The sequence below is a fragment of the Lissotriton helveticus genome, chromosome 8 (assembly GCF_964261635.1).
Source record: "Lissotriton helveticus chromosome 8, aLisHel1.1, whole genome shotgun sequence".
Lineage (NCBI taxonomy): Eukaryota > Metazoa > Chordata > Amphibia > Caudata > Salamandridae > Lissotriton > Lissotriton helveticus.
The window spans coordinates 1170784834-1170809726 of record NC_136069.1 but is presented as its reverse complement, the minus strand read 5'-3'; the positions used below and the strand labels follow the sequence as shown (position 1 = coordinate 1170809726).

At 42.8% G+C, this 24893-nt stretch overlaps 1 protein-coding gene across 2 annotated transcripts in view; it reads left to right on the top strand.

Moving 5' to 3' along the window:
- TPP2 (tripeptidyl peptidase 2) overlaps window positions 1-24893 on the top strand; it is a 596335-nt gene that overhangs the window by 456060 nt on the left and 115382 nt on the right. For both annotated transcript variants that reach the window (XM_078658083.1, XM_078658084.1), the window contains one exon: window positions 11535-11686. In XM_078658083.1, coding sequence (XP_078514209.1) covers window positions 11535-11686 — 152 coding nt within the window. The remainder of the gene's footprint in view (window positions 1-11534; window positions 11687-24893) is intronic.

Sequence of the window (24893 nt, the reverse complement as noted above, 5' to 3'; positions counted from 1 at the left end):
AATATTTTTCTGTTCTGTTTCATTGCTGGATCTTCCAATATATTATTCTAGGAGTGCTGGTTCAGGTGTTGCTGTTGTGGTATAAATATGCCTCTCATGTACTTTAACTCTTCTCTTCTGCATCATCAAGAAGAAGGACCTCACAAAAGCATCACAATCTTCCGCTTGTTTATCAAATGTACTAGCAATGTATTGTTCCGCAAGATACAATTCATTGGCACCTTCTGAACTTTGAGAACTTTGGAAGCCTCAGAACTTCCAGCATAGCAGGTCGGTCTAGGATATCCAAGACCGACTGTGGTTGGTGCTTGCAGCTGTTTCATGGCCATTCCAAAGGCAAGGTGTGCCACCCATGAATTTCCACGCCATCAAAACATAGGAGAAGCAACCTGTTTCCATTGTACTGTTCTATTTCAAAACCCACAAAATTATCTCAAAACTGTAAGTCGTTGCTCTCCAGATTTTGACATGAGGAGCAGGGCAAACCTTTCACCTTGGCAGTGCTACTCCCGTTCCCCCCTCCACCCCCTATATGTTTTACAAAGCCCCAAGGCAAGCAATTATATAGAACTGGCCTGCAATGTCTTTGTCTTCAGTATTACATGACTTGGCTACTATGCTACAAATCCTCCTATAGATCCCATCATAATATTACTTGGGAGTAGCTTTTGCCATCACACCCATATTGTGGTGATATTGATAGTTTTCTGTGCTTTTTCACTCTCTCCTTATTGACAGGTATTTGAACACAAAGTCCTAGGATCAAAGACTGATGGAACTTTGGGTTTGCTTCCCACTCTGTCAGAAATGTACATGTAGTTGCTTATGTTCTAAAGAAAAAAGGAAGACGACTGGCCACATATTGCTATTTTTGTACGTTTGTGCTTGGAATATGACTTTTGACTGATTTCCTGTGGGTTGTTTCCCTATGTATTGACATGGATAGGCAGAAAAGGATGAAATGGCATGCTACCCATTCATGTTTCCACCGATTTAAGAAGCTGGTCTTGCATTTCGATGCATTGCTTTTCGGTAGCCTTGTGTCACATACACTGACAATAGACCTTTGAGGTAGTGATCTGGAGAGACAGAGTGGTTCTCTTGTTTTTTAAGTAGCCAAGCAGAGATTTTTAGATAGTGGGAGTACCTTTTTCTGGAACACTTGTGTTCTTCAACTACTTGAGTGCCATTCCATGGCTAGTTCCATTGATATCTTTCTTTCATTAGTCATGATACTAGCAGCCCAGGACCGGTTTGCAAGTGGTTAGACTTATTGCAAGCTATCCTCCCATCACCTTTTGAGGTATTATGTATCGCCCTAAGTGACAAGAGTATGCCCAGATGTGGGTTCCATGGTAACCAAGCTACACCCAACTGATTATCCCCAATCAGGGCAAAACTGGTCTTGGGTTGCTTGCTTTCCGGCTCAGGAAGGTCCTGACTTGGGAATTCGGGTTGGACTGTTCCTGGTGGAGCAGGGTCAGTACTGATTTGCATATGACTAGGTCCAAACTAAGGTGCCATGGTGGGCAAAATAATTATTGGTTGGAGTGCTAATCAGAGCAATTGCTCTTGGTTCAATGTATTGCAAGCATTCTTCCCATCACCTTTTGTGTGTTCCATGTTGTGACGACCTTCAAAGAGTAATTTGTTGGTTATTAGTCAAAGGAGCAAATCCTTACCATGAATAGCATTTATTACTGCCAGCACTTTGCTGAGATTAAATGACTATCTTAACTTCATTAAATTAAATAGGATTGTAGTTCCTCACAACAAATGGCAATGTCTGTCTTTCATTTTCAGTTTGTAGAGCTAGTATTCCCTTTGGGTAATAAAAATAACTTCAGAGGAAATGGGTTTTGAATTCTGCTTCAAAATTCCCAGTGCCACCTAGAAATGTTGGCAATAGATGCTTCTATCTATCTGTTATCTTGGAAATATCTACAGGTTAAAAATTAAAACTAGCAAACTTTGCATATTGCTGGATGTTAATAGAAGGATTCACAGCCCATAAAGTTGTCGATTGTTCATTCCTGTGTTCTAAACATGCAGACTAAAATATCTTTAGCTCCATATTTATTTCCCTGATTTCCACTGGAATGCCATGTGGAGTTCAAACCTTGCTTCCTTAAAAGGCCCTTGGTTGTTGCAGGTGTAAGTCCCAGATACCCATGCTGATCCCCATATGTATTGATCCCTTTATGCCTTGACTGCCTACCTCGGATGGGGCGTGAACTGAACTCCGGCGCATAGGTTTCATTTTCATGAAATTATTTCAAGACCTGGTTATACGATTCAGTTTTTAGCATGCTTGTGAAAAAGAATTAGCGGTGAGCTGAATTTGTGGATGGCGCTTCCAATTGTAAAAAGTATGCAAAGTGTTCTAGTTATATGCTGGACAATAGAATTCATAACTATACTAATGTCTTTCGTTACAAACAATTATTTTCTTCAGTGCTCTAGTTCTTGAAATGTTAGTCTGGAAAAAAAAAATTTCCTAAATTATAAGAAATGGCGGTATGGCTTGTAGCATATTGTTAAATAAGATAATCTGGGAATTTGAATTTACTCAAAAATGACATGTTCTTGTTGTGATTCCTGTGAAAGAATCATACCTGCACAGGTCTGAAGAATAGTTTACTATAAAAAGCAATTAAAACTTCAATAAAGGGGAAATACATTTTAGAGATTGGAAAAACATTAAGGCTGGCTTTTGGACAGAAGGGCTGTGTGTTTGAGTCTTCGCACAGTACCATTTGCAGCATGGATAGCATACCATTTACACCCTTAATGTAAGCTAACTGCATTTGAAAGTGTGTCATTCCAAGTCTTCTCACACCTGAAACAAGGCAGGTCCTGCAACTTTCAGATAGGCAGTTTGGCATTCTAGTACTTTATTACACTTGGGTGCACATAACCACGGGCTTCTCACAAACATCTAATTTGCTAACCCAGCTTTCAATATAGTTTCAGAACTTATATATTTTTTTCTAATGAAGTCGTCTGACCTTGTAGATGAAAACATAATTAGGTTCTTCTACCAGTGGAACAAGCAATGTAGTTCCCAAAGTGATCTTGTATGTTTGCATAGGCAAGTCATCATAGTATTAGAAGTGTATTCACATCTGTAAGATTTTCTTTAGACATCAAAAGAATATAATGATTAAATCACGTTTCGCTCTGTTTCTGCTGTTGTGTCCATTGACAGTGTTGTGCATTAAATGGCTCGTATTCTAGCTGCATGACAGAGTTGTCTATAAACTACAGACAATTTTGTTGGGTGCAATCCCCCACCTTCATGTTTTGGATAGGAATAGCCTTGGGACATGTATGGAAAAGGCTAACTAGTGACTTATTCAACAGTGACATTTGGCAAGTTGACAGAGTGGCTGGGGCCAGGAGAAAATACTTGGTTCGTTTTTCAATCAGCAATTTTATTTCTAGTTTAGACACAGTCCTAAAAGCAGGGTCAGATTTTTTTATTTTATTCTTTTATTTTTCTTATTGTTCATTCAGGTATAACACTTGAGCATTATCACCTCATCCTTTATTAGAATTGCCTTTTAACAAACCTCAGGGCTCAGACACTATCTCTTCATAAGGTGAACTGAGCGAACCTACAGTAGCTGTGGAAGATGTTTGAACATTGTGTAAGTAATAAATGATTAAAGCTCATTTATTCTTCTACAGGTATATACATGTTTATATCCAGTAGGTGTGTGATAATATTGTGTGACCTAAAGATGGCATTTGGTGTTATTTAATCAATCCATGACCATGCATTAAAAGGTTCCTTAACAGTTAATGACTGTAACTTTTAAATTCCTTGCAATAATTGAAATAGCCTGATAGTAACTGCTAAATCTGTTGTGGGGTGTGACTTTTAGGTATAACTTACTTTTACATTTAAGATGTAAACTGTGTATACTGTCATAACTTTGTGCACTAATGGAAACATTTAAGAGATTTTATCATGTTAAGTTTCCATTGTTATCTTAAGTTTTGATGGTTTGGGTGAAGTATGTTGTCCGATGTGGAAGAATAATTACTTTGATCATTTATGCAGCATGCAGGCTAAAAGAATTAGTACTAGTAAAAATAGAACCAATGAGAATGTTCAAAAAAGGATGCCCAACAATGATAACCAAATATGTAGGGATTTGGACCTGTGAGATCCTCCCCACCACCCCATAGCACATACTTGTCTAAAATGAATATCTAAGTCGACAGAGAAGTATTACCATTTCATACCTAAATGGCCTTTTCTGATTGCAGTAATAAAGCTCTGTACAGTCTATGAAATGCATAGACTTATGGGAAATGATTTTTCCAACAGCATTGAATTTAAGAAGTTGAATAATTAATTTTGTGTTTATTATAGTTTTTCTATCCTGATGGCCAAAATTGGATTCTCAATTACATAAGCTGAAATGTTTGTAACCGCTGTATCTACATCTGCCAAAGTCAGTTATCATTGTAGTCATTTTGCTCCACCGTTATTTCTGACAGTGCCCAATGTATGTTGAATTTAAATCCTTGTTGACAATATGGTTTTGTGAGAGATTAATTGGTTAATTCTTATTTTATTGAAGAGCAGATAGATGAGCTCATTATTGAACCTACTGAAAGTTGATTCTGATGCTTATGGTTTCCTTTGTTGATAGTTTGTGGTAGCCTAACAGCAGATAGGGACTCTGGAACAGTTTTCATGCTGTCATGTCACCGGAGCATGACATTTATCCATCGAGTGTTACAGTAGAGTTTTGTGACGAGACTCTAGTTCATAACTGTGTGCCCATATACTTGACCCTCTCTGATAAGGTACACAACTATTTATTTTAGAGGACATTATTCCTTCTTCAGAATCCATATATTTTGAAATATTTTACAGCAGTACCTAACAATTTGGATGGAAGAATATCTGGAAACACAAGAAGTGATACCTAAAGCCACGTTGTAAATGCAGGTCTCATATTCTCTGGTTATAAGTCAAGACAATAGTACTTAGCTAAAGCATGCAGTAAAGACCAGCTGGCTGCCTCCCAGATATCCTTAAGCTATCCCCTTTCATGAATGGATTAGTGACTGTTCTGGCTGTGGAGTGGTTCCATCAGGTGGGGAGTTGTTTGAAGCTTATCACCTTCCTATACAAACTACACTTCAACAACACAGTCTGTTTAATTACTGCTACACCTCTGAAACACCTTTCACAGGTAACAGTGGTCTGTTCATTGGGTATTCACAACATTTCAAAATGCAATATCCCAGTTGATGGTTGCTGCGCTGGAAAGCAAGCCGTGGTTTTACAGAATGGTTTTAATAAAATTCTGTCTCCAGCATGGGAGGGCATGCTCTCTTTCTTAGAACATTTTGCACTAAGAAAATAGATAATGAAATAAATAGGCTGAGAGAGCCTTTAACTTCCTCACTCTGCATAAAGTCAGTGTCACCAGAATCCATCCTGATAGTAAAAGTGTAGCACACTGATATTGAGCGGCTCAAATCCGCAGAGACGCTATCTATATTAATATGCCATCATGCAGGCGTACACGGGGCTCACACAAACTTTTTAAACAACATTTTTGGTAAATGAGATACCACAGAAATGTTAAAGAAAAACCTCAACATTTTCTGATAAAAATTGACAAAGCCTCTACAATAACCATCGCAAAAATGTAGTCGTTTTTATACAATTGTATTATAAATTCCAAATCCACCAATAGTAATGCTGGCAATAGTTACACATCAGTGTTGATCAAACCATCCAGCAGCACCTTAAGTAAGTAATGGAATAAATATGCATAATGCTCATACGCCTTCATTTACCATGCCTTTGTACCAAAGGTTATAAACTGAAAACCTTAACCTCTGAGAAAAGGAAACTACAATTATTGGCTTTTCTGTCTTGATGAAATAAAGGGTCCTTTTCCTTAGGCCAATAAAATTAGGCACTGGCCTTCTGAGACTTGTCCAGACCTGACTACCACTGTTTTTGGACTTTGAGTCAGTATATGCATTATTGCAATTAATGCCTAGACCTAAACATGGTGTAATGGCCAGAGGACCTAAATTTAATCTCCTAGCTTTCATGTTGTTTGAGGCAGAATAGGGGGCACTTTGTGTGGTCCCGTGAGGTGTGAAGAGATCGGCCTGTGGGTACAGTTACACTCGATGTTGGTCTGTATGTTTAAAACACCTTCATTTTTGTCTTTAGCTAAAACCTTATTGTGTATCTGTAAAGCCATGTAGAATTGCCACTCTACACGTTTGTATAGTTTCTTATTTGTTTTCAGAGTTTCAAATCACTGAAAAGGAGTGCTGTAACTTTGATGTAGGATAGACTGAGGAAGCCTGGCCCACAGTCTATGAAATGAATTGATATTTTGTTATCCAAACATATGCCATCATCACTTAAGTTAGCTAGTTTGATTTGTTTGCACTTTCCAGTTACCTTTCAGTTCCATGAGACCGGTTTTGCAGTGTCAATGCTCTCCACAAATATTGTAACCTAACCGTTGACATTTCATGACTATAATGTTGTTGGGTAGCACAAAAAGAAAGTGTGCTTTCGTTTCCTCTAAGTAAGTGTGTCCATTTAAATGTGATCGGCCCAAGCTCCAACCCACAGTCAGATCTTCTGTGTGAGCTCTCTAGTCTGCAAAACTGCTTCAGACTCTACCTGAAACGGAGTGTGGAAGACCCAGGTCATGCCCCCCTCAAAAGAATGTAATCCAGCAGACGTTATCTTAGAACGTAGCCTTGGTCACTAAAAGTAAATGTGTGACCAGCCATAGGTTTTGCAACCAGGAACCCAAAGAGACCACAGAGATTTTAGCTTCATTAAGTATTGAATCCATCCTGAAGGGAGAAAAAAAAGGCTTTACTTGAGAGTTGTCTGTTTCCACTCATAGATAGTGAATACTGTTCCTTTGAATAAACTGACTTTGGGGGAGCTGGGTGTCTATGAAAACCAGTTGTCGTAAAAAATGTTTGGTGGTGTATAGTCCTTTCTTTGGAAGCAACTTTCAAAAATGCAGAGAAGAAAATCCCATATCTTTAATACAATAATTGGCTTCTATCTCCGTCACTGGCTTGTAAAAATCTTTTCAAGCTGATCCCAGGTCAATGCTTTGCACCACTAATGTTATCTTTCTGCATTCAAAGGTAGACACCTTCTTTGTAATGGTGGAATGGGAATATTGCATTATATGCTCTAAACATTGAGGGAAACCATCCCAACACAATCCTGCAAGAGTTATTTTTTGCTTTCATAATTTTGTCCCATGCCATTAGGCTTCAAATAAGCCCCCCTTTTATTTGTTCTTTTTGATGAGGAAGTATCCTCAGTTAAACCCTGTGTGCTATGTTGACAGTCTAAAAAGCACATCTTGAATGGTATGATATGCAGGACCCACTTCCAAATCATGTTGAATCAGATTTGCCCATAAATGATTCACGCCTTGAAGACTGACACGTTTTAACTAGGATGGAAGGAGTAATGACTATACTTTGGGTTACTCTGACATGAGTTGACCTGTGAGTCTCAAAATGGTTTCAAGGGTGGGATATGATCAGGATATCAAAGAATTGGGCTGTGTGGGGCCGAAGTGGTATAAAAACTTTGTAACCAATTTACTCAGCAGTTTCTCTGGCCCCTAAACATTTTCAGCTGAGGCATGCCTTCCTGAAGAATACTGAAAAATGTTTCAATGTTCATTAAGATCTCCATAAAACATTTGTAAACTGTACTCCAGATTAGTAAAACAGGTTGGAGATTTAGTGTAAAGGTAGTTAGGTCATATAGATGAGGAGTGAGATGAGGCAAAGATACACCAGACAGAAGCTGTGGTCTAATCTGGTATCCAGCTGTCAAATTGTAACTTTTTCCAACAAATATATTACATCTGGGTACAAATGGAACCTTTCGTGTGATCGCTAAGGACCTGTTTAAGGAGCAGTGGAGCAACAGGTTTATTTTCCCATACTATGTGGTAGTGCATTCAAATTAGGAAATTTTGGATGGAGTAAGGCTTCTTTTGTCTCAAGTACTGTAAAACACTATGGAACTGACTGATCAAACAGCCATGTTTAGCATTTGGGTAGTGAGGGACACAACGCCCCACAAAAATTTAGTAAAGGTCCATGCTGTTATGTCGGCCTGGTGTTTGAATAGCATGGTATTGCTTGGGTGGTGGGGAAGCTGTTTACCCCCACACTGGTGGCAAATAGCACAGCAAGATGGCCCAGTGGATGCTGGGCAAAAATACCCTGCATGTACTCTTCTAACTAAGGAGTGTTACATTTTCCCTCATCATGAAGATGTTTCTTGTAAGAAGGTTTATTTTGAAAGATACCTGGGGCCATATTATGAATACAGCATTATTTCCCTGTTTGTGCCATGGCACAAGTTTCAAAAGGTGCGCTGGGCACAAACAGGGACAGTGTGGTGTGTTACAAAGAATGTGCTGCCCCGAGGGCAGCCGCAAACTTGTGCTTTCCTTGGGGTAGTGCATTCAAATTAAATATTGAGCAGCTGTATAAAAGCTGCTCTGTGTTTCAAAGTTCTGGCTTCAACCTGCCTGCACTTTGCAGCGGGGCGAGAGATACCCTTGCAGGCGGTGCAGTGAGTGGCTGCACCTGCCTGCAGCGTGATGTCTGGGTGAGGATCCTTCATCCGCCCTGAGGGCTACCTTTAGGAGGCGAACTTTCAGTACACCACCTTTTTGTGGTGTACTTTTAGTGTGCCTCCTATTGGCATGTTTGCCTCTGCGCCCTTGTTGGTAATATGGCATGGACACAGAGACAGACACCCTCATTTTCATGGGGCCATGCCCCCATGCAAATGGGGAAATTACCTCTTATGATATTGCTGGCGCAACATGTACACCAGCGCTATTAGTATTACAGAAGGGGACACCAAGCGTCTGTGGCCCCCTCTGTAATTCCATTGAGCTCTGGGGATGCACACGCCTGTTGCGCCCCAGGGGCACAATGTAAAATATGACCCATGATCCTACGTGCTAATTTACAGTGAAAAAATAAATACAATAGTTTTTTTTCGGTTTTTTTTTTAATAAAAAAATACTTTACCAATTTCTTGACCTTCACCAGCTTTTGTGATATAAGGGGTCTCAATGTGACTTCCCATAGCTGACAGAAGTCTGAGTGGCCAAAACCTTTGGGGTAGTTCTTATCTTAGCGTGAACCTCCCTCTTACAGTCTTTTTCTTTTTTTGTTATTATACTGAGAGTATGTTTAACAACTGACCACTCCCAAACTGTGAGATAGCCTCTGGTGCTGGATGCATTGTTAAAGGCATTTTCTGATATTGTCACATATATTAAAAAGTTTAATTATGTTGACAAAACTAGAAAGTGAGCTGTAATCCTTGGCCGCTCACATTTTTCCAATGAAGGGTCCAACTTCTCACTGAAAATCTTCTTATAGTTCGAAGTTATGTGTGAATGATTAGGCTGTGTTTTCAGAGGAAACCCTGACCGACATAAACCATAAGTATTTTTGTGGCAGAATACATTTCCATGGACCCTGCTATAGAGTCGACGGAACCGGTCCTGCCTGAATAAGAATAACCTGCCAATTAAACAGCATTTAAACAAAAACTATCTGATTGAAATTGATGCATTATGTTGAGCTGTGAAGGATGAAAATCTAAATTGCTTAGATGAATCAAAGAAATCTAATCCTACCTTCTTGTAAAGCATCCGGTTCACATATTTATCCTGCAAGTGCCACAGTGAGAACGGATACTGTCTAAATTGCTGGATACATGTAAATCTATGAACCTTGAAAAGAAAACCCAGCCATGGCATCAGTTGGTCTTTTTCAGTGCAGGGGACACCTTGCTCCTGTCTGGTTAAAGCATGAGAATCAACCACAAAATGTAATCAAGCCTAGGCAAAATTTAAATTATCCCAGTGAAATTGGATTATTTCTGATTTTCAAATTACTTGAATTTCACAAAATTCCTCAATGATGTAGTTTTGCATAATTTGTGCCTGTAGGAGGCTGGATTGCACAGAATGTATCTCACTGACAGAGATTTGTACGCACAATATGCAACCTAGTGAAAGTCATACAAGATACTGGCAAACAACATTTCCCTGTTATTTCTTGAAATGTCAGAAAATTATTGGGTACATTACACATGGTGGTACACTCCTAAAATCTAAAATTGCTTCGAGATCTGGTTTTCCTTAGCATGGATGAAGATAAAGGAGGCTTCGGAACTGACTTTTTCAGTTTTTTGCGAATGCGGTTACTTGATCCCCCTAGCAAAAAGCTGCTCTCATAATTTGATGCCTTATAAAGGAATTCTGTAATTTTGGTATAGATGTTGACCTCTTTCTTACCTTCCACTATTTCTGAAGCAGCTCTTCTCTCCGGTTACATATCCAAAGCCACAGATGTAGATTTTGTGGTGACTAGGAGCACACACGGCGTCAGAATATCTATCACTTTCCTCCTCTTTGTAAAAAAGCAGTGGCAAAAGTAAAGTTGTAAGTGTCACCTTAGATGCTGATTGCTCCGGGAAATTGCGAATTGAATCGTGTGCAACGTTACTGGACTTCTGGGGATCCCTGATATTTCCAAACCCCCCATTAGTACTGTGGACAAGGTGCGGACAGAAGAAGCCTTTTGCAGCTTTGTCAAGAATGTGATTAGAAGAGCCTCGAGGCATAGAAAAGTCCTAGAAAAGATCAGGATCACTTGCCCTGTCTACCTGCACCAGAGTTGGAGCAGCAGCCGGCATCCGTTTACAAAAACGTTTACAAAACATTCAATAGCCACCTGACTTTGCAGGAAGTTTTTTTTTCCAAGTGTCTGTGCTTTGATGGGGATACATTCTGTGATCTTGGTTTCTTCTTTTCTCAAAACTGGTCATATCCCACAAAATGGAGTAACCCTTTGCCTCGCTTATATGAATCCCTCTGTTTATTTTATTAAACATGTTAGTCTTCAGTTTCCCTTTATTTAGGCCACCTACCCTTCAAGGGTGTGCTGAGATATAATTGACAGATGCATCTGTTGTGAAGGACTGCCAAAACCACAGCAGTGAGGGAAGTCGCTCTTTAATATTGTCATGTTGCATTTGTCACAGTAATTAATTTCCAAAGAGATTTTACTAATTGTCATAAGTAAAACGTCAACATAGCCAAAATGAATACACAATGGCCTGTGAATCCATTACATTTCTCTGCAGTGTTACCAAATCCTGGCATCACTGGCATAGAAAACGGGACTAAAGAGATTTTGCACAGTGGTACCACGATTGATGCACTTGATGTTGATTCTTTGCAACATAATGGGATAAAAGTGACTCGCACTGGCATTGCGACAGTATGAAAACTGTTTTCAAATAAAACCGCTGCAGACAGCGCTGTTGCTATTATAGAGAAGTATCTGCACAGGGAATATTATCAGAACTAACTTCAAGTTGTGAGATTCTGTATTGTAAAGAATTGCTGTCGGTTGTCCTACAGAAGACTTATATAAACCCCTTTTCTTTAATTTAGGATGTAGTATCTGTACACTATCATCTTGTGCCCTCACCTACAAAACCGAAAAATGGAGGCAAAGAGAAGGAGAAGGATCCAGACAAAGAAAAGGATGTTAAGGAAGAATTTGCAGAAGCACTGAGAGACTTGAAAATTCAGTGGATGGCAAAGTAAGACTCAGTCCTAATGAACTAAATATTTAGTGTTTCCCCAAAACAAATGCATAATTAGCAAAATATCTGTCTAGTGTAAAACCAAGGTAATCAACCACAATACACAGTGTTAATTTTATTTTGTTTCATTCCTTTATCATTACATTTTCCTTTGTGTTTTTTTCCAACAACTAAATTGTTGGAGTTCATGAAAGATAAATAGTAGACTAGGGAAAAGACCCCTGAAAGCTATAACGCTTGTTCCCTCAAATGCTTGTTCCCATCTACTGCTACTCCTTTCTGAGCTGACTGGCTAGGAGTAGAACTTGCAGCCTTTGCCTCTTTTTCAGAATTTCTGGCCTAATGGAATTTCTCCAGTCTGACCGACTCCTCAACAGACCCCACACCTGCTTCTCTTACATTTTGCAAGCATTTGTACTCCTTTAGTTAACCGGTTCCTATAATAGCCCAGGTACCAAATTTTCTAGAAAGTGTTGCTGTTTTCCTTCTACAAAGCGCACCTAACGGCTTTTAATATGACCACATTTTCAAAACATCACTACTCTAGCCTGATAAATATTTTTAGAAAACAAATCTTCAGGCACCTCCCAGCCTTGCTAGTTTGCAACGTGCATCTTTTCTGGAATCTCATGCTGTGCATTATTCCACCATCTAGTTGTTAGGTCCAGAATTCTTCCAATTTTTGTAGTTGGTGGGCATAGACGGATCCCCCATTTAGTGTCCCTTGTGATGTCATGCAGCTTCCTTTGGAAGCTCCCACCTATGGTCAGCATTTTTAGATTATTTATTTTTCACAGTTGGGTCTGGATGCTTGGCTCAAGGCTCTCCAACAGGAGGAAGAAGATGTGACAAAAGTTTGGGAGAAGTTTGCCTAAAGTTAACCGAATTCAGAGAAGAACACCAATGAAGAAGTGCCGCAGGAGAATTTGAGAGAGGAGGAGAAGAATTTCCTCAATGGTTTTTCTAGACTGCCCATGCTAGAGACTCCTAATGGAGAAAACGGTTTCTGTTGCCTTCATAAATTCTCGCAGACAAACATCTGGTCTGCAACCTCTGTCTGCCTGTGGCCCATTGAAGCGATGACTGCAACGCCCGCTCCGTGTTCACGTTGAAGATGCTGAAGGTGAATGAGAAGCAGAGCCGAGCCCATCATAACATGCATAGACCGCAGACAGCTCTATCCCTAAGAGACCCGGGTCTCTCAAGCGGCGAAGAGGGAAACCTTGCCGAAGGTGCAGAGGAGGATATTTTTAATGCTGACTTGCAGATCGTTGACGTAGAAGCCCAGGCAGCCGAGAGACACGAGGTAAGAGAATCAACAATCCTGAAGAAAATGCCAGAGTCTAAAAAATCTGGCTCAACTACATCAAAGGGAGCCTCAGCATTGACTCACTCGCAGGCACACCCGAGACAAGGAGCCCCTTTGATCCGCCAAAAGTGCACCGCAGGAGGAAGATCTTCTGAAAAAACTCAGTTGTCGAAGGACAGGTGAGGGAAAGACGTTTCGACATAAAAAAAAGAGAGGTTGCGAGAGGAACACTGAAGCTCGACAACTGAGGCATCTTTGGAGGACTCTTCAACGTTGAAGAGAAAGACAACAACGAACCTCAGTGCTGAAGAACTGGTGGCAGAAATTAAGAAAAAAAGGTGTCTCGAAGTGGAAATGGCCAACCTTCTACAAAAGAAGGTCTTAGATCAGAGCCTAAAAGTTAGTGAATTTCACCGAAGACTTCGACACCAAAAGAACAGGGTGAAAGAAAGTTGAAGATCGAGCCTCCTCTAACTCCAGAGCCAGAGGAACAGGTGGCAGGATTGTACCGAGGCTCGGAGAAATCAGAGTTCACAGAATCCCAGTGGCGAGACCTGGAGACAGAATCCCCGGAGGATGGGGTTGTCAGTTATCAATAGAGGCCATCACCTCCAGATGACATTGTCACCTATACCGAGGTGATTAGGAAGTCTGTGTAAAAATATGGGATGCAGCAATAGGAAGATTGGGCTCAGTCTTGTTTCCTGCTGGAAACACTTCCACCCACACAAGCAGGAGCAAATTCCTGCCAGTTCTGCCTAGAGTACTAGACTAGCGAAGAGAAGCCTTTAAGGAACCTGCCACTTGTAGAACCCTGACTAGAAGGGCAGAGAACAAATCCAAGTACTCGTCATGGACCGATCCTACATAAAGGGTAAGGGGCCGGCTGATTTGATTATTACATCGACAGCACAGAACAGGGCCAACATCCCATCTACATCTGGCCCACCTCCAAACAAAGAGCAAGCGGATGGGCCTCGAAAATTGGAGCGCTGTGTGGCAAACTAGTGGTGCATCGCAACTTGAAATGCCCTCCTAAATAGTCATGCCTACCAGCACTGACTGAATTAATAAAGCACCTGCTTGAACAATACATGAGGGGAGCTGCCAACCTGGCGGACAAAGGCAAAATCATTGGCAGCATATGGCTCAAGTCGATATTGGATACGGCATACCCAACCAGCTGCCAAATGATGATGGGCATCACCCTATGCCGCCAAAAATGGCTGAAAATGTTCGGGTTCAAGCCTGTAGGACAGGAAAACATACGGAATATCGCTTTCAAAGGGGATGAATTGATTAGAGCTCAGTGGATGACCCCTTGAACAAGCACAAGAAAGATAATGAAACAGCAAAATCAATGGGAGCATTGTAGTTTTGAGGAATTATGTGAAGAGGAACAGTTCCACAGCAGAGGCCCATGAGGAGAGGAAGCTTCTAGTCTGGAACATCCCACCAAAGGTTCCTGGAAAGCAATTAATCAAGTACACCCCAGCAGAGCTGGCAATACCAGCAGCAAAGACAACAGTCCTTTAATGGAAGAACAGGGGGCAGACGGCAGCCACATACAGGATGCTCAATACCCACCAACAAGTGACTTCACACAGTCCACAACCTCTCACAAACGAGATCAGTGAGAGGCAAACACAAAGATCTCAAACGCCTACACAAAAAACCAGTGGGAGGTAGAATAAAAGCTTCCTTCAGGAGTGGAGGAGGATAACATTAGACAAATCGATCCCAAACGTAATAAAATATGGATATTGCATAGAATCAGTAAAGAGACCTCCAACAGGTGGACCAAAGAAGAAGGTCCATTCAAAAGAAGAAACATCTTTCCTGTTTGAGGAAGTAGAGGAATTGCTGTAGAAAAAACTCAATTCAGACAGTGCCAAAAGCAGAAATCCACAAGGGAAATTACTCAACATATTTCCGAATTCCAAAGGTAGGTGAATCTCTAAGACCAATTTTAGACATCAGATTTGTAGCCAAGTTTATAAAGACTAAAGATTCAAAATGACAACATTGCAGGAGGCCTTACTACAATTGCAAAAAGGGGATTACATGGCCACTATAAACTTAAGACGCCTTTTTGCATATCCTAATGAATCCAAAGTACAAAAAAATGTATCACATTTGTGGTAAAAAAGACTCACTACCAGATCACAGTACTGGCATTCGGAATAAAATCAGTAGCAAGAGCTTTCACAAAATTTCTCTCAGCAGTAGTAGCACACCTAAGAAGATTAGACATACATGTCTATCCTTACCTGGACGACTCGCTAGTGAGAGCAAACTCCCACAAGTGCAGGGAACATATTCAACAAGTAATGAGCACTTTTTTTCGCTTTGGGATTCTCAATAAACATAGAGAAGTCATCACCTGAGGAAGAAAAAATGTTTCTTGGAGCAAGGACAAACTCAATCCTAAGGAAGGTGTACCCCTACAACAATAGAATAGAAGTCATTACTTCTAGTGGCTACCCTACACCAGAAGAGGCAAGCTCTATCAGTGAGGACAGTGGGAAAACTCTTAAGAAGGTGGCATCATGTATACCTCTGAACCCATATGCAAGACTGCACATGAAGCAAATCCAGGAACGTCTCCAAAACCAATGGTCACAAGCAAAAGGGAGTTGCTAGTGGTTGTCATGCAGAAAGTACAAGAAGAGATAGCTTTGTGGAACAGATCACATATAAGACAAGGAAGGAACTTTGCACAACCAACTTAAACAGTGACCATTACAAAAGATAACTTGCATATGGGCTGGGGTTCTCACATGGGCTCACGCAAGGTGCAAGGAATCAGGAAAGAACACGATGAAATACAACCCATCAATATCCTGGAACTAAAAACTGTGTTCTTGGCCTTAAAAGCCTTTCAGAAAGAGTTGTTAGAAAAATTAATAATGATCCAAACAGACAACACAACAAAAGTGTTTTACTTCAACAAGCAATGAGGAACACAATCCCTTGCATTATCCAGATCAATCCAAAAACTGTGGAAATGGGCCATACAGAGGAAGATGGAACTAACTGCAGTTTATCTCCCAGGAAGGGACTATATAGATTCAGACAGGCTGAGCAGACTGGCATCTGGAATGGGAACGGAATCAGAAAGTACTCAACAAGATCTTTGAGAGGTTGGGCAACCCCAACGATAGATCTGTTTGCAACATCAAGGAACAACACATGCCAGAGCTGTGCCTCGAGACAGCCCTACCACATATCCCTGGGGAATACACTGTTGATAAGCTGGCCAGGGACATTTGCTTCTGCCTTTCCCCTGATACCACTGATACACAGAATGATCAGCAAATGCAGACAGAGCAAAATGACACTCATACTAATTGCCACACAGTGAGCAAGGCAAACTTGGTTCTCGGAACTGATTGAAATGGCACAGGAAAACTTGCAAAGATTTCCAATACAACAAGACCTACTGGCAATGGAAAAGGGAATGGTATTTCGACCAGAACCAGAGTCTTTGAGCCTGGCTCCTGAAGACCTAGAATTTGGACATTTAAAACTGCCAGAAAACACAATGGGTGTTCAAAGAGAAACAAGAAAGCCAACTACAAGAAAGTGCTGTATAGCAAAATGGAAAAGATACTCCATGTGTTGTCTTAAAAATGGATCATTAAGAAAGAACACAAAAAAAATGCAACAGCGTTACGATATCTAGCACACCTCACAGACTTCAAGTTGTCATATGCCTCGTTAAAGGTACACTTGGCAGCGAAAGTGACCTACCCATGTGGTCACATGTGAAGAAGTTTCTTCACAGCCCCAGTAATTAAAAGATTCTTAGAAGGGTCAAGGAGAATTGCACCACCAAGGAAAATACCAACACCCACATGGAATCTAAATGTGGTACTCGCTCAGTTAATGAAGCTGAGCCTTGAACCATTGCACAAGCCCCCGTTGCAAATGTTCACCCAAAAACAGCCTTTCTTGTTGCCATTACATCTCTGCGCAGGGTGAGTGAATTGCAGGCACTCACACTTCAATAAACATACTTTGAGAGTCAATTTTCAATTTCAAAAAGCTTTATTTCGATATACTGAGTAATATCATAAAAGCATACATTGTTAAAGGCAAATTTAAGTCACAAAGTGCCAGTATATTTCCATTATGGGTACACCATACATTTTAAAAACAGGGTTATTATCAGAAAGTGACAAGTGCGTTTAAAAAACAACAAAAAATAAGAATAAAAAATTCATTAGAATATATTAGGTTTAAAAAAACTCTAAAATACATAATAGCATATGACATATTGCATCAAGTTCCTAAACTTAACCAAAAGTTTCAGAAATGTAGCTAGTGTGTGGGACACTTCCATATTTTCTAGCCGCTGTAGTCTAAGAAAAGCATTTCTGCAGGACCGGAGGCTCCACTCCTTAAGAATTGGTTTAAGTAGGATCTTTCTTGGAAACTCGTAAAATTTGCAGAATAAAATGCAATGCATATTAGTTTGAGGGGCGAGATCATCACAGGGGCAAGGCGGTAAATCTCTCGACCAGTCATTACATGCTGGGAAAGTAGTTAGACGATAAAAAGATCCCAATCTAAACCTTGTGAGAAACATTCTAGCATAACAATTAAGGTCCCTTGCAAGATATAATAGCAGTCCCTGTTCTATAGTAATTTGCTGATAAGCTAACACAGATTTTTTCAGTTTTTCCGTGGACCATCTTTTAAGCGCTAGGTGGTTCATTACCAGATTACGCAGGACTTTCCTCTGCATCATTTCCATACTAGATGGATTCTTAAAAAACTCGGGGTGGCCAATCTCGGTCAGCATTGCTTCCACAAAAGACAGCCATTTAAATTGCCTTATACCATCAAGGTTTAGGCAATCGAATATTACATTACGATTAAAGGCTGTCTCTGGAGTTAGCCACAGCTTGTGCCATAGCAAGATAGGCTCAGTCATTATAAAATCAGAGATATAGGGGAGACCCAGTTCCAGATGTACAAAATAGCTGGCTGTAGATTTGGGGACCCCTAAGAGGTATCTGAGGAAACAATTTTCAGATTGCTGAATTGAAATTGAAGTATCAATCCCCCAGACACCGGAGCCATAGGTGGCCGTGGATACGCATTTAGCCTTGTATATTACAATCGACTCCTTGACGGGTCTAACCCCAATTTTAACCGCAAAATTCTCCAAAGCTCCGATCGCCCTAGAAAATGCTAATTTTCTGGCTTTAATTGCTGTGTGCCAAGAGCACTTCCTGTAAAAAGAAATCCCAAGGTAAGAGAATTGATATGTAGTCTCTATCCTTTTACCCTCGATAAAAATGGGACACGGTACTAGCTTTGTTCCTTGTCAACAAGACATGGAAAAGGTTTTTGATATATTAACCTTAAGTCCCTTCTCCCTCATAAAAAAGGTAAACTTTGAGACAGCCCTCTGTAGGCCCAGCCTGGTTTGCGAGATAATAGCAGCGTCGTCCGCATACAGAAGGATGGGGACGGGGTGGCCCTGGACTGAAGGGTAATCATATTGAAAACTTTTAAGGTGATCACCAATAGAACTAATATAGAGGGAGAAGAGTAGGGGCGCCAAGATGCATCCCTGTCTCACCCCCCTCTTGATGGAGAATCTAGAGGAGCACTCCCCTCGTTGTCCAAAGCGCACCCTCGCCCCAGCATCCCTGTATAATTCCTTGATAAAATTAAGGATTGAAGATTCAATACCCAGGTTGTCGAGTGTGGACCATAACTGGTCGTGGTCAACACAATCGAAGGCTGAACTCAAATCATTAAAAGTAATAAAAAGGTTCCCTTTCTTCGCCTGAGTATACTTTTAGATTAAAAAATACAAATGTAGGCTCTGCTCAACCGTTCCCATGCCAGTGCGAAAGCCATACTGAAAAATCGATAAAATGTTGGCATCCTCAGTCCATTGTTGCACACGTTTTAAAATAATACGGCCAGCTACCTTCATTAAGGCGTCTAAAAGGGAAATCGGACGATAGCAAGATGGGTCATGCCTGTCCCCCTTTTTAAATATGGGAATAACTATCGCTTCTGACCATGTTGCGATAAGTCCATGGGTGTTTGCACAGTTCATCACAATGGTTAATAATGGGGCCCAGAAATCAAGTTGTGCTTTAAAAACATCAATAGGTATCGCATCCGGGCCCGGTGCCTTGCCTGAAGGACTCTCTCTTATGGCCAAAGTGACCTCCTCGCAAGTAAAAACAATATCCAACGGGAGGGTTCCCAGGCAGGATCCGGTGTTACCGCAAGATGTAGTAAGAGCCGAGTGGGATAAATGGGTGGAAGGTGAATTTCCGTACAGATTTTAAAAATGGGCCACCCAGATATCCCCATTAATAGCTATATCTAAAGGCTCAGAATTTTTTTCCCGCATGAAAAGGGGCGTTTACAGCCTTCCAGAGAGCAGTTGGATCCCTATTTTTAGAGGAAGAAATTAATGCTTGCCAAGCCTCGTGTTTCAGGGTTTTCTCCCTACTCTTAATTGCACAGCGATACTGATGTCTGGCCTGACGGACTTCGCGTGGGGATCTAGGCGTAGTATGTAAGGCCTGTTTTAAGGATTTTAGCGCAGATATGCAGTTCTTATCAAACCACCCTTTGGGTTTGTGAGGGCCTGGCTTGAACTGACAGAAGAGTGGGTGTTTTAATGACGCTTGTATTTTTGAAAAAGAATCCAAGATTTTTAAAGGATCTTCTGATGGAGATAAACAAATGTCAATCTCTTCCTTTCTTGCCATGAATAATTTAACAATAAGCCTGCAGGATCAACCGTATCCCATTTAAGGGTGTAACCGTTGGTGCGCCCAACGGAAATGGGTTGTTGATAGGTGGGGCAATTATCCCTAGATACCTGCTTATGTAGGGGCTTATTAATAGTAAATGCAATTGCATAGTGGTCGCCGTAAATATCATCTAAAGTTTTCCACGATGACAGTAAGTAAGCATGTGTTTTGGCGAAAAGCGTAAAATCTATATCAGTGTTAGAACCCCTGCCACGAAACGTTGGCTGAAAAGGTACTCTGAGTCACAAAGACAGGATTATTATTCGGACAGACCCACAGTTCTTGCCGTAGGTAATCTCACAGTTTCACATGAATCAAACTACATAAATACGTTTTTTTTCAAAAACCAAAAAGCACGCGCAGAAAGAACGTTACACACATTGGATGCAAGACAAGCCATAATGTATTATATCGAAAAGACAAAACCAAAGACAAATCAACTATTCGTCTCATTTGCAAACTGTTCTCTGGGGAGACCAGTAACTAAAAACACAATTGCAAGGTGGATAGCACAAACTTTTCAGATGTGCCAGAGAAATGCAGGAGAAAGACTTAGTGTAACACCTAGAGCACATTCCACAAGGAAGGAGGGAGTTACCACTGTGTTTCTAGCGAATATACCCTTAGAGGACATTAGTATGGCAGCAGTGTCGTCATCTGTACACACGTCCACATAACAATGTTGTATAGACATTCAAATGAACAAGGAAGCACAAGTGGGACAAAAGTCATATAACATCTGTTTCTGTAGTAGGGGATCTCTGTGTATAGTCATAATCTAGTGAATAGTCCCGCCCATGTGCGTGGACCCCGGAGCAATCAAAAATAATCTCTTAAGGTGTCGAAAAATGCAGGACTGCACAGACACTTGAGAGAATTAAAGACAGATAATGCAGCCTATATCCACAGGCTACACTGTCCAGTACTTCAACTAGAAATTCTACCAAAAAAATCCACAAACAGCAAAGCCTGTCCAGATTTCCCTTGCTTTAACAGCAAAAACCCTCTGGAATGATAGAGAGGAAGACAAGCCCCATAGGCTGCCATTATGTGGCTCAGAAGAGGATACTGTGCCTTTAAGAGAACTTTCCAGAAGTCTCACAGTATCCCAGAATGCACTGCAGGTCCCTTTTTACTTTCAGTTCTTTTTTCCGGCTCCTGCAAGCAGGACCCTGGAGCATTGAGCTCTCCCTTTTTAAGGGTTTATTGGTGATATTTTTCACTTTTTCAAAGTTATTTGAGTGCTTTTCTTGAAGTACTTTGCTGTTTCTTCCTGTTTGTCTTTGGGTGCACTCTTAATTGTCAAATATGCCTGCATTATTTGACAAATGCCCTGAGTGTTCCAGGAAGAAGGCCAAGTCTGACCCACACGAGGTGTGTATCATCTGCCTTCCCTCCTCCCATTTCCCAGAGAAGTGTGACATCTGCCAGGGTTTCTCTAGCAGGACCCTGAGGGATAGGATGAAGATCAGGCTTCAGGGCCTTGAAGACAGAAGACGGAAGGCACAAGGTGGGTCTGGAGGGGCTTCATCTGCCCATGCTGAGGCCTCTGGGGTACAAAAGAGGGTGGTGATGGACGGAGCATCTGAATCAATCAAACACTCACACCCAGTCAAAAGATCTGGGTTTAATCCATCACCGTTCTTTAGCCCACTCTGCCACCCCAGTTCAGACATGGCTATATGCAAATCAGTCTGACCCTGTGCCTCATGGGAACAGTCCAGCCCGAACTGCCAAGCCATGTCTTCCCTGGACTGGAAACAAGCTTCCGAGGACCGGTTTCTGGCATTCCAGCCGTCTTCAGCCCGGCTTGCTTGAATCCAGTGGCAAAGTGAGCAAGGGACTCACGTCTGAGCATACCCTGCCACACTTATGGCGGCCAAAAGCGGTACAAAAGGGGGTGGTGATCAATCTGAATCAATCAAACACTCACACCCAGGTTCACAGGGTCAGACTGATTTGCATATGGCCATGTCTGAACTGGGGTGGCGGAGTGAGCTAAAGAACGGTGATGGATTAAACCCGGATCAGTTGACTGGGGGTGAGTGTTTGTATTGTCAACGCTCCGTCCATCGTCACCTTTGGTTTTTCTTTGTTCGCCCTAAGTTGGCAGTTTATGCTCAGACGTGAGTCCCTTGCTCACTTTGCCACTGGAGTCAAGCAAGCCCGGCTAAAGACGGCAGTAATGCCAGAATCCCGGTCCTGGGAAACTTGATTCCGGTCCAGGGAAGACATGGCTTGGCAGTTCGGGCTGGACTGTTCCCATGAGGCACAGGGTCAGACTGATTTGCATATGGCCATGTCTGAACTGGGGTGGCGGAGTGAGCTAAAGAACGGTGATGGATTAAACCCAGATCAGTTGACTGGGGGTGAGTGTTTGATTTGTTCAAACGCTCCGTCCATCATCCCCTTTTGTATCGCTTTGTTCGCCCTAAGTGTGGCAGGGTATACTCAGACGTGAGTCCCTTGTTCACTTGGCCACTGGATTCAAGATAGCCTGGCTGATGAGGATTATGAATCCGAAACCGGTCCCAGGATGCTTGTTTCCGGTCCAGGGAAGACATGGCTTGGCAGTTCGGGCTGGACTGTTCCCATAAGGCACAGGGTCAGACTGATTTGCATATAGCCATGTCTGAACTGGGGTGGCTGAGTGAACTAAAGAATGGTGATGGATTAAACCCAGATCAGTTGACTGGGGGTGAGTGTTTGATTTGTTCAAACGCTCCGTCCATCATCCCCTTTTGTATCGTTTTTTTCGCCCTAAGTGTGGCAGGGTATACTCAGACGTGAGTCCCTTGTTCACTTGGCCACTGGATTCAAGATAGCCTGGCTGATGAGGATTATGAATCCGAAACCGGTCCCAAGATGCTTATTTCCGGTCCAGGGAAGACATGGCTTGGCAGTTCGGGCTGGACTGTTCCCATAAGGCACAGGGTCAGACTGATTTGCATATAGCCATGTCTGAACTGGGGTGGCTGAGTGAACTAAAGAATGGTGATGGATTAAACCCAGATCAGTTGACTGGGGGTGAGTGTTTGATTTGTTCAAACGCTCCGTCCATCATCCCCTTTTGTATCGCTTTGTTCGCCCTAAGTGTGGCAGGGTATTCTCAGACGTGAGTCCCTTGTTCACTTGGCCACTGGATTCAAGATAGCCTGGCTGATGAGGATTATGAATCCGAAACCGGTCCCAGGATGCTTGTTTCCGGTCCAGGGAAGACATGGCTTGGGAGTTCGGGCTGGACTGTTCCCATAAGGCACAGGGTCAGACTGATTTGCATATAGCCATGTCTGAACTGGGGTGGCTGAGTGAACTAAAGAATGGTGATGGATTAAACCCAGATCAGTTGACTGGGGGTGAGTGTTTGATTTGTTCAAACGCTCCGTCCATCATCCCCTTTTGTATCGCTTTGTTCGCCCTAAGTGTGGCAGGGTATACTCAGACGTGAGTCCCTTGTTCACTTGGCCACTGGATTCAAGATAGCCTGGCTGATGAGGATTATGAATCCGAAACCGGTCCCAGGATGCTTGTTTCCGGTCCAGGGAAGACATGGCTTGGCAGTTCGGGCTGGACTGTTCCCATAAGGCACAGGGTCAGACTGATTTGCATATAGCCATGTCTGAACTGGGGTGGCTGAGTGAACTAAAGAATGGTGATGGATTAAACCCAGATCAGTTGACTGGGGGTGAGTGTTTGATTTGTTCAAACGCTCCGTCCATCATCCCCTTTTGTATCGCTCCGGTCCAGGGAAGACATGGCTTGGCAGTTCGGGCTGGATGTTCCCATGAGGCACAGGGTCAGACTGATTTGCATATGGCCATGTCTGAACTGGGGTGGCGGAGTGAGCTAAAGAACGGTGATGGATTAAACCCAGATCAGTTGACTGGGGGTGAGTGTTTGTATTGTCAACGCTCCGGCCATCATCACCTTTGTTTTTTCTTTGTTCGCCCTAAGTTGGCAGGGTATGCTCAGACGTGAGTCCCTTGCTCACTTTGCCACTGGAGTCAAGCAAGCCTGGCTGAAGATGGCTGTAATGCCAGAAACCGGTCCTGGGAAGCTTGATTCCGGTCCAGGGAAGACATGGCTTGGCAGTTTGGGCTGGACTGTTCCCATGAGGCACAGGGTCAGACTGATTTGCATATGGCCATGTCTGAACTGGGGTGGCGGAGTGAGCTAAAGAACGGTGATGGATTAAACCCAGATCAGTTGACTGGGGGTGAGTGTTTGTATTGTCAACGCTCCGTCCATCATCAACTTTGGTTTTTCTTTGAGGCCTCTGGGGGGCTCCCCAGGGACAGGAAGACCAGCAAACGTCCCAATTCTCCGTCTGCGTCGATTGCACCGGCCACGACGTCGAGAGGGATGACTGCAGTCTGTTCCCCGTCTCCCCAGGGCTCTGGGTCGCGGCGACGTCGACGTTCGGCGTCGCGGGACCTGAACAGACCGCTGTCGAAGTCTCCAGTGACTATTTCGCCGTCTTCGTCGGCGATCGCCGTCGAGGCGACACCGCCGTTCTCCGTCAGTGAAGAGGAGAAGGTCGCCGTCGAGGCGTAGACGGTCGCCGTCGAGGCGTAGACGGTCGCCGTCGAGGCGTAGACGGTCGCCGTCGAGGCGTAGACGGTCGCCGTCGAGGTGTAGGTCGCCGTCGAGGTGTAGGAGGTCGCCGTCGAGGTGTAGGAGGTCGCCATCGAGGCGAAGGCATTCGCCGTCGAGGGATCGGCGCTCGCCGTCGAAGAGGCGAAGCTCGCCGTCGAGGGGCCGACGCTCGCCGTCTGGTCGCCGTTCTTCGACGCCGGGAAGGCGCGGAAGGAGTTATAGCGCCAGGAGTCAGTCTGGCAGGCGTCCAGTGCCTAGGGAAGACTCTCCAAAGTCCCAGCCTAGTCAGGAGGGCGGTTCACCAGGCTCGGTGTACTCTGTTGTGTATACCCTGCTAGGCCGAAGACAATTACTCCGCCTCCTCCGCCGAGAGGACGTCCTCCGCGGGATCCCACCCCGCCTCCACTTCCGCCTCCTCCACAGCCTCCACCGCAACCCCAGTTGCCGACTGACAGGCCTTATCCGATTCCTCAGAGGAATGGTTCGTTTCCACGATTTCCTACTC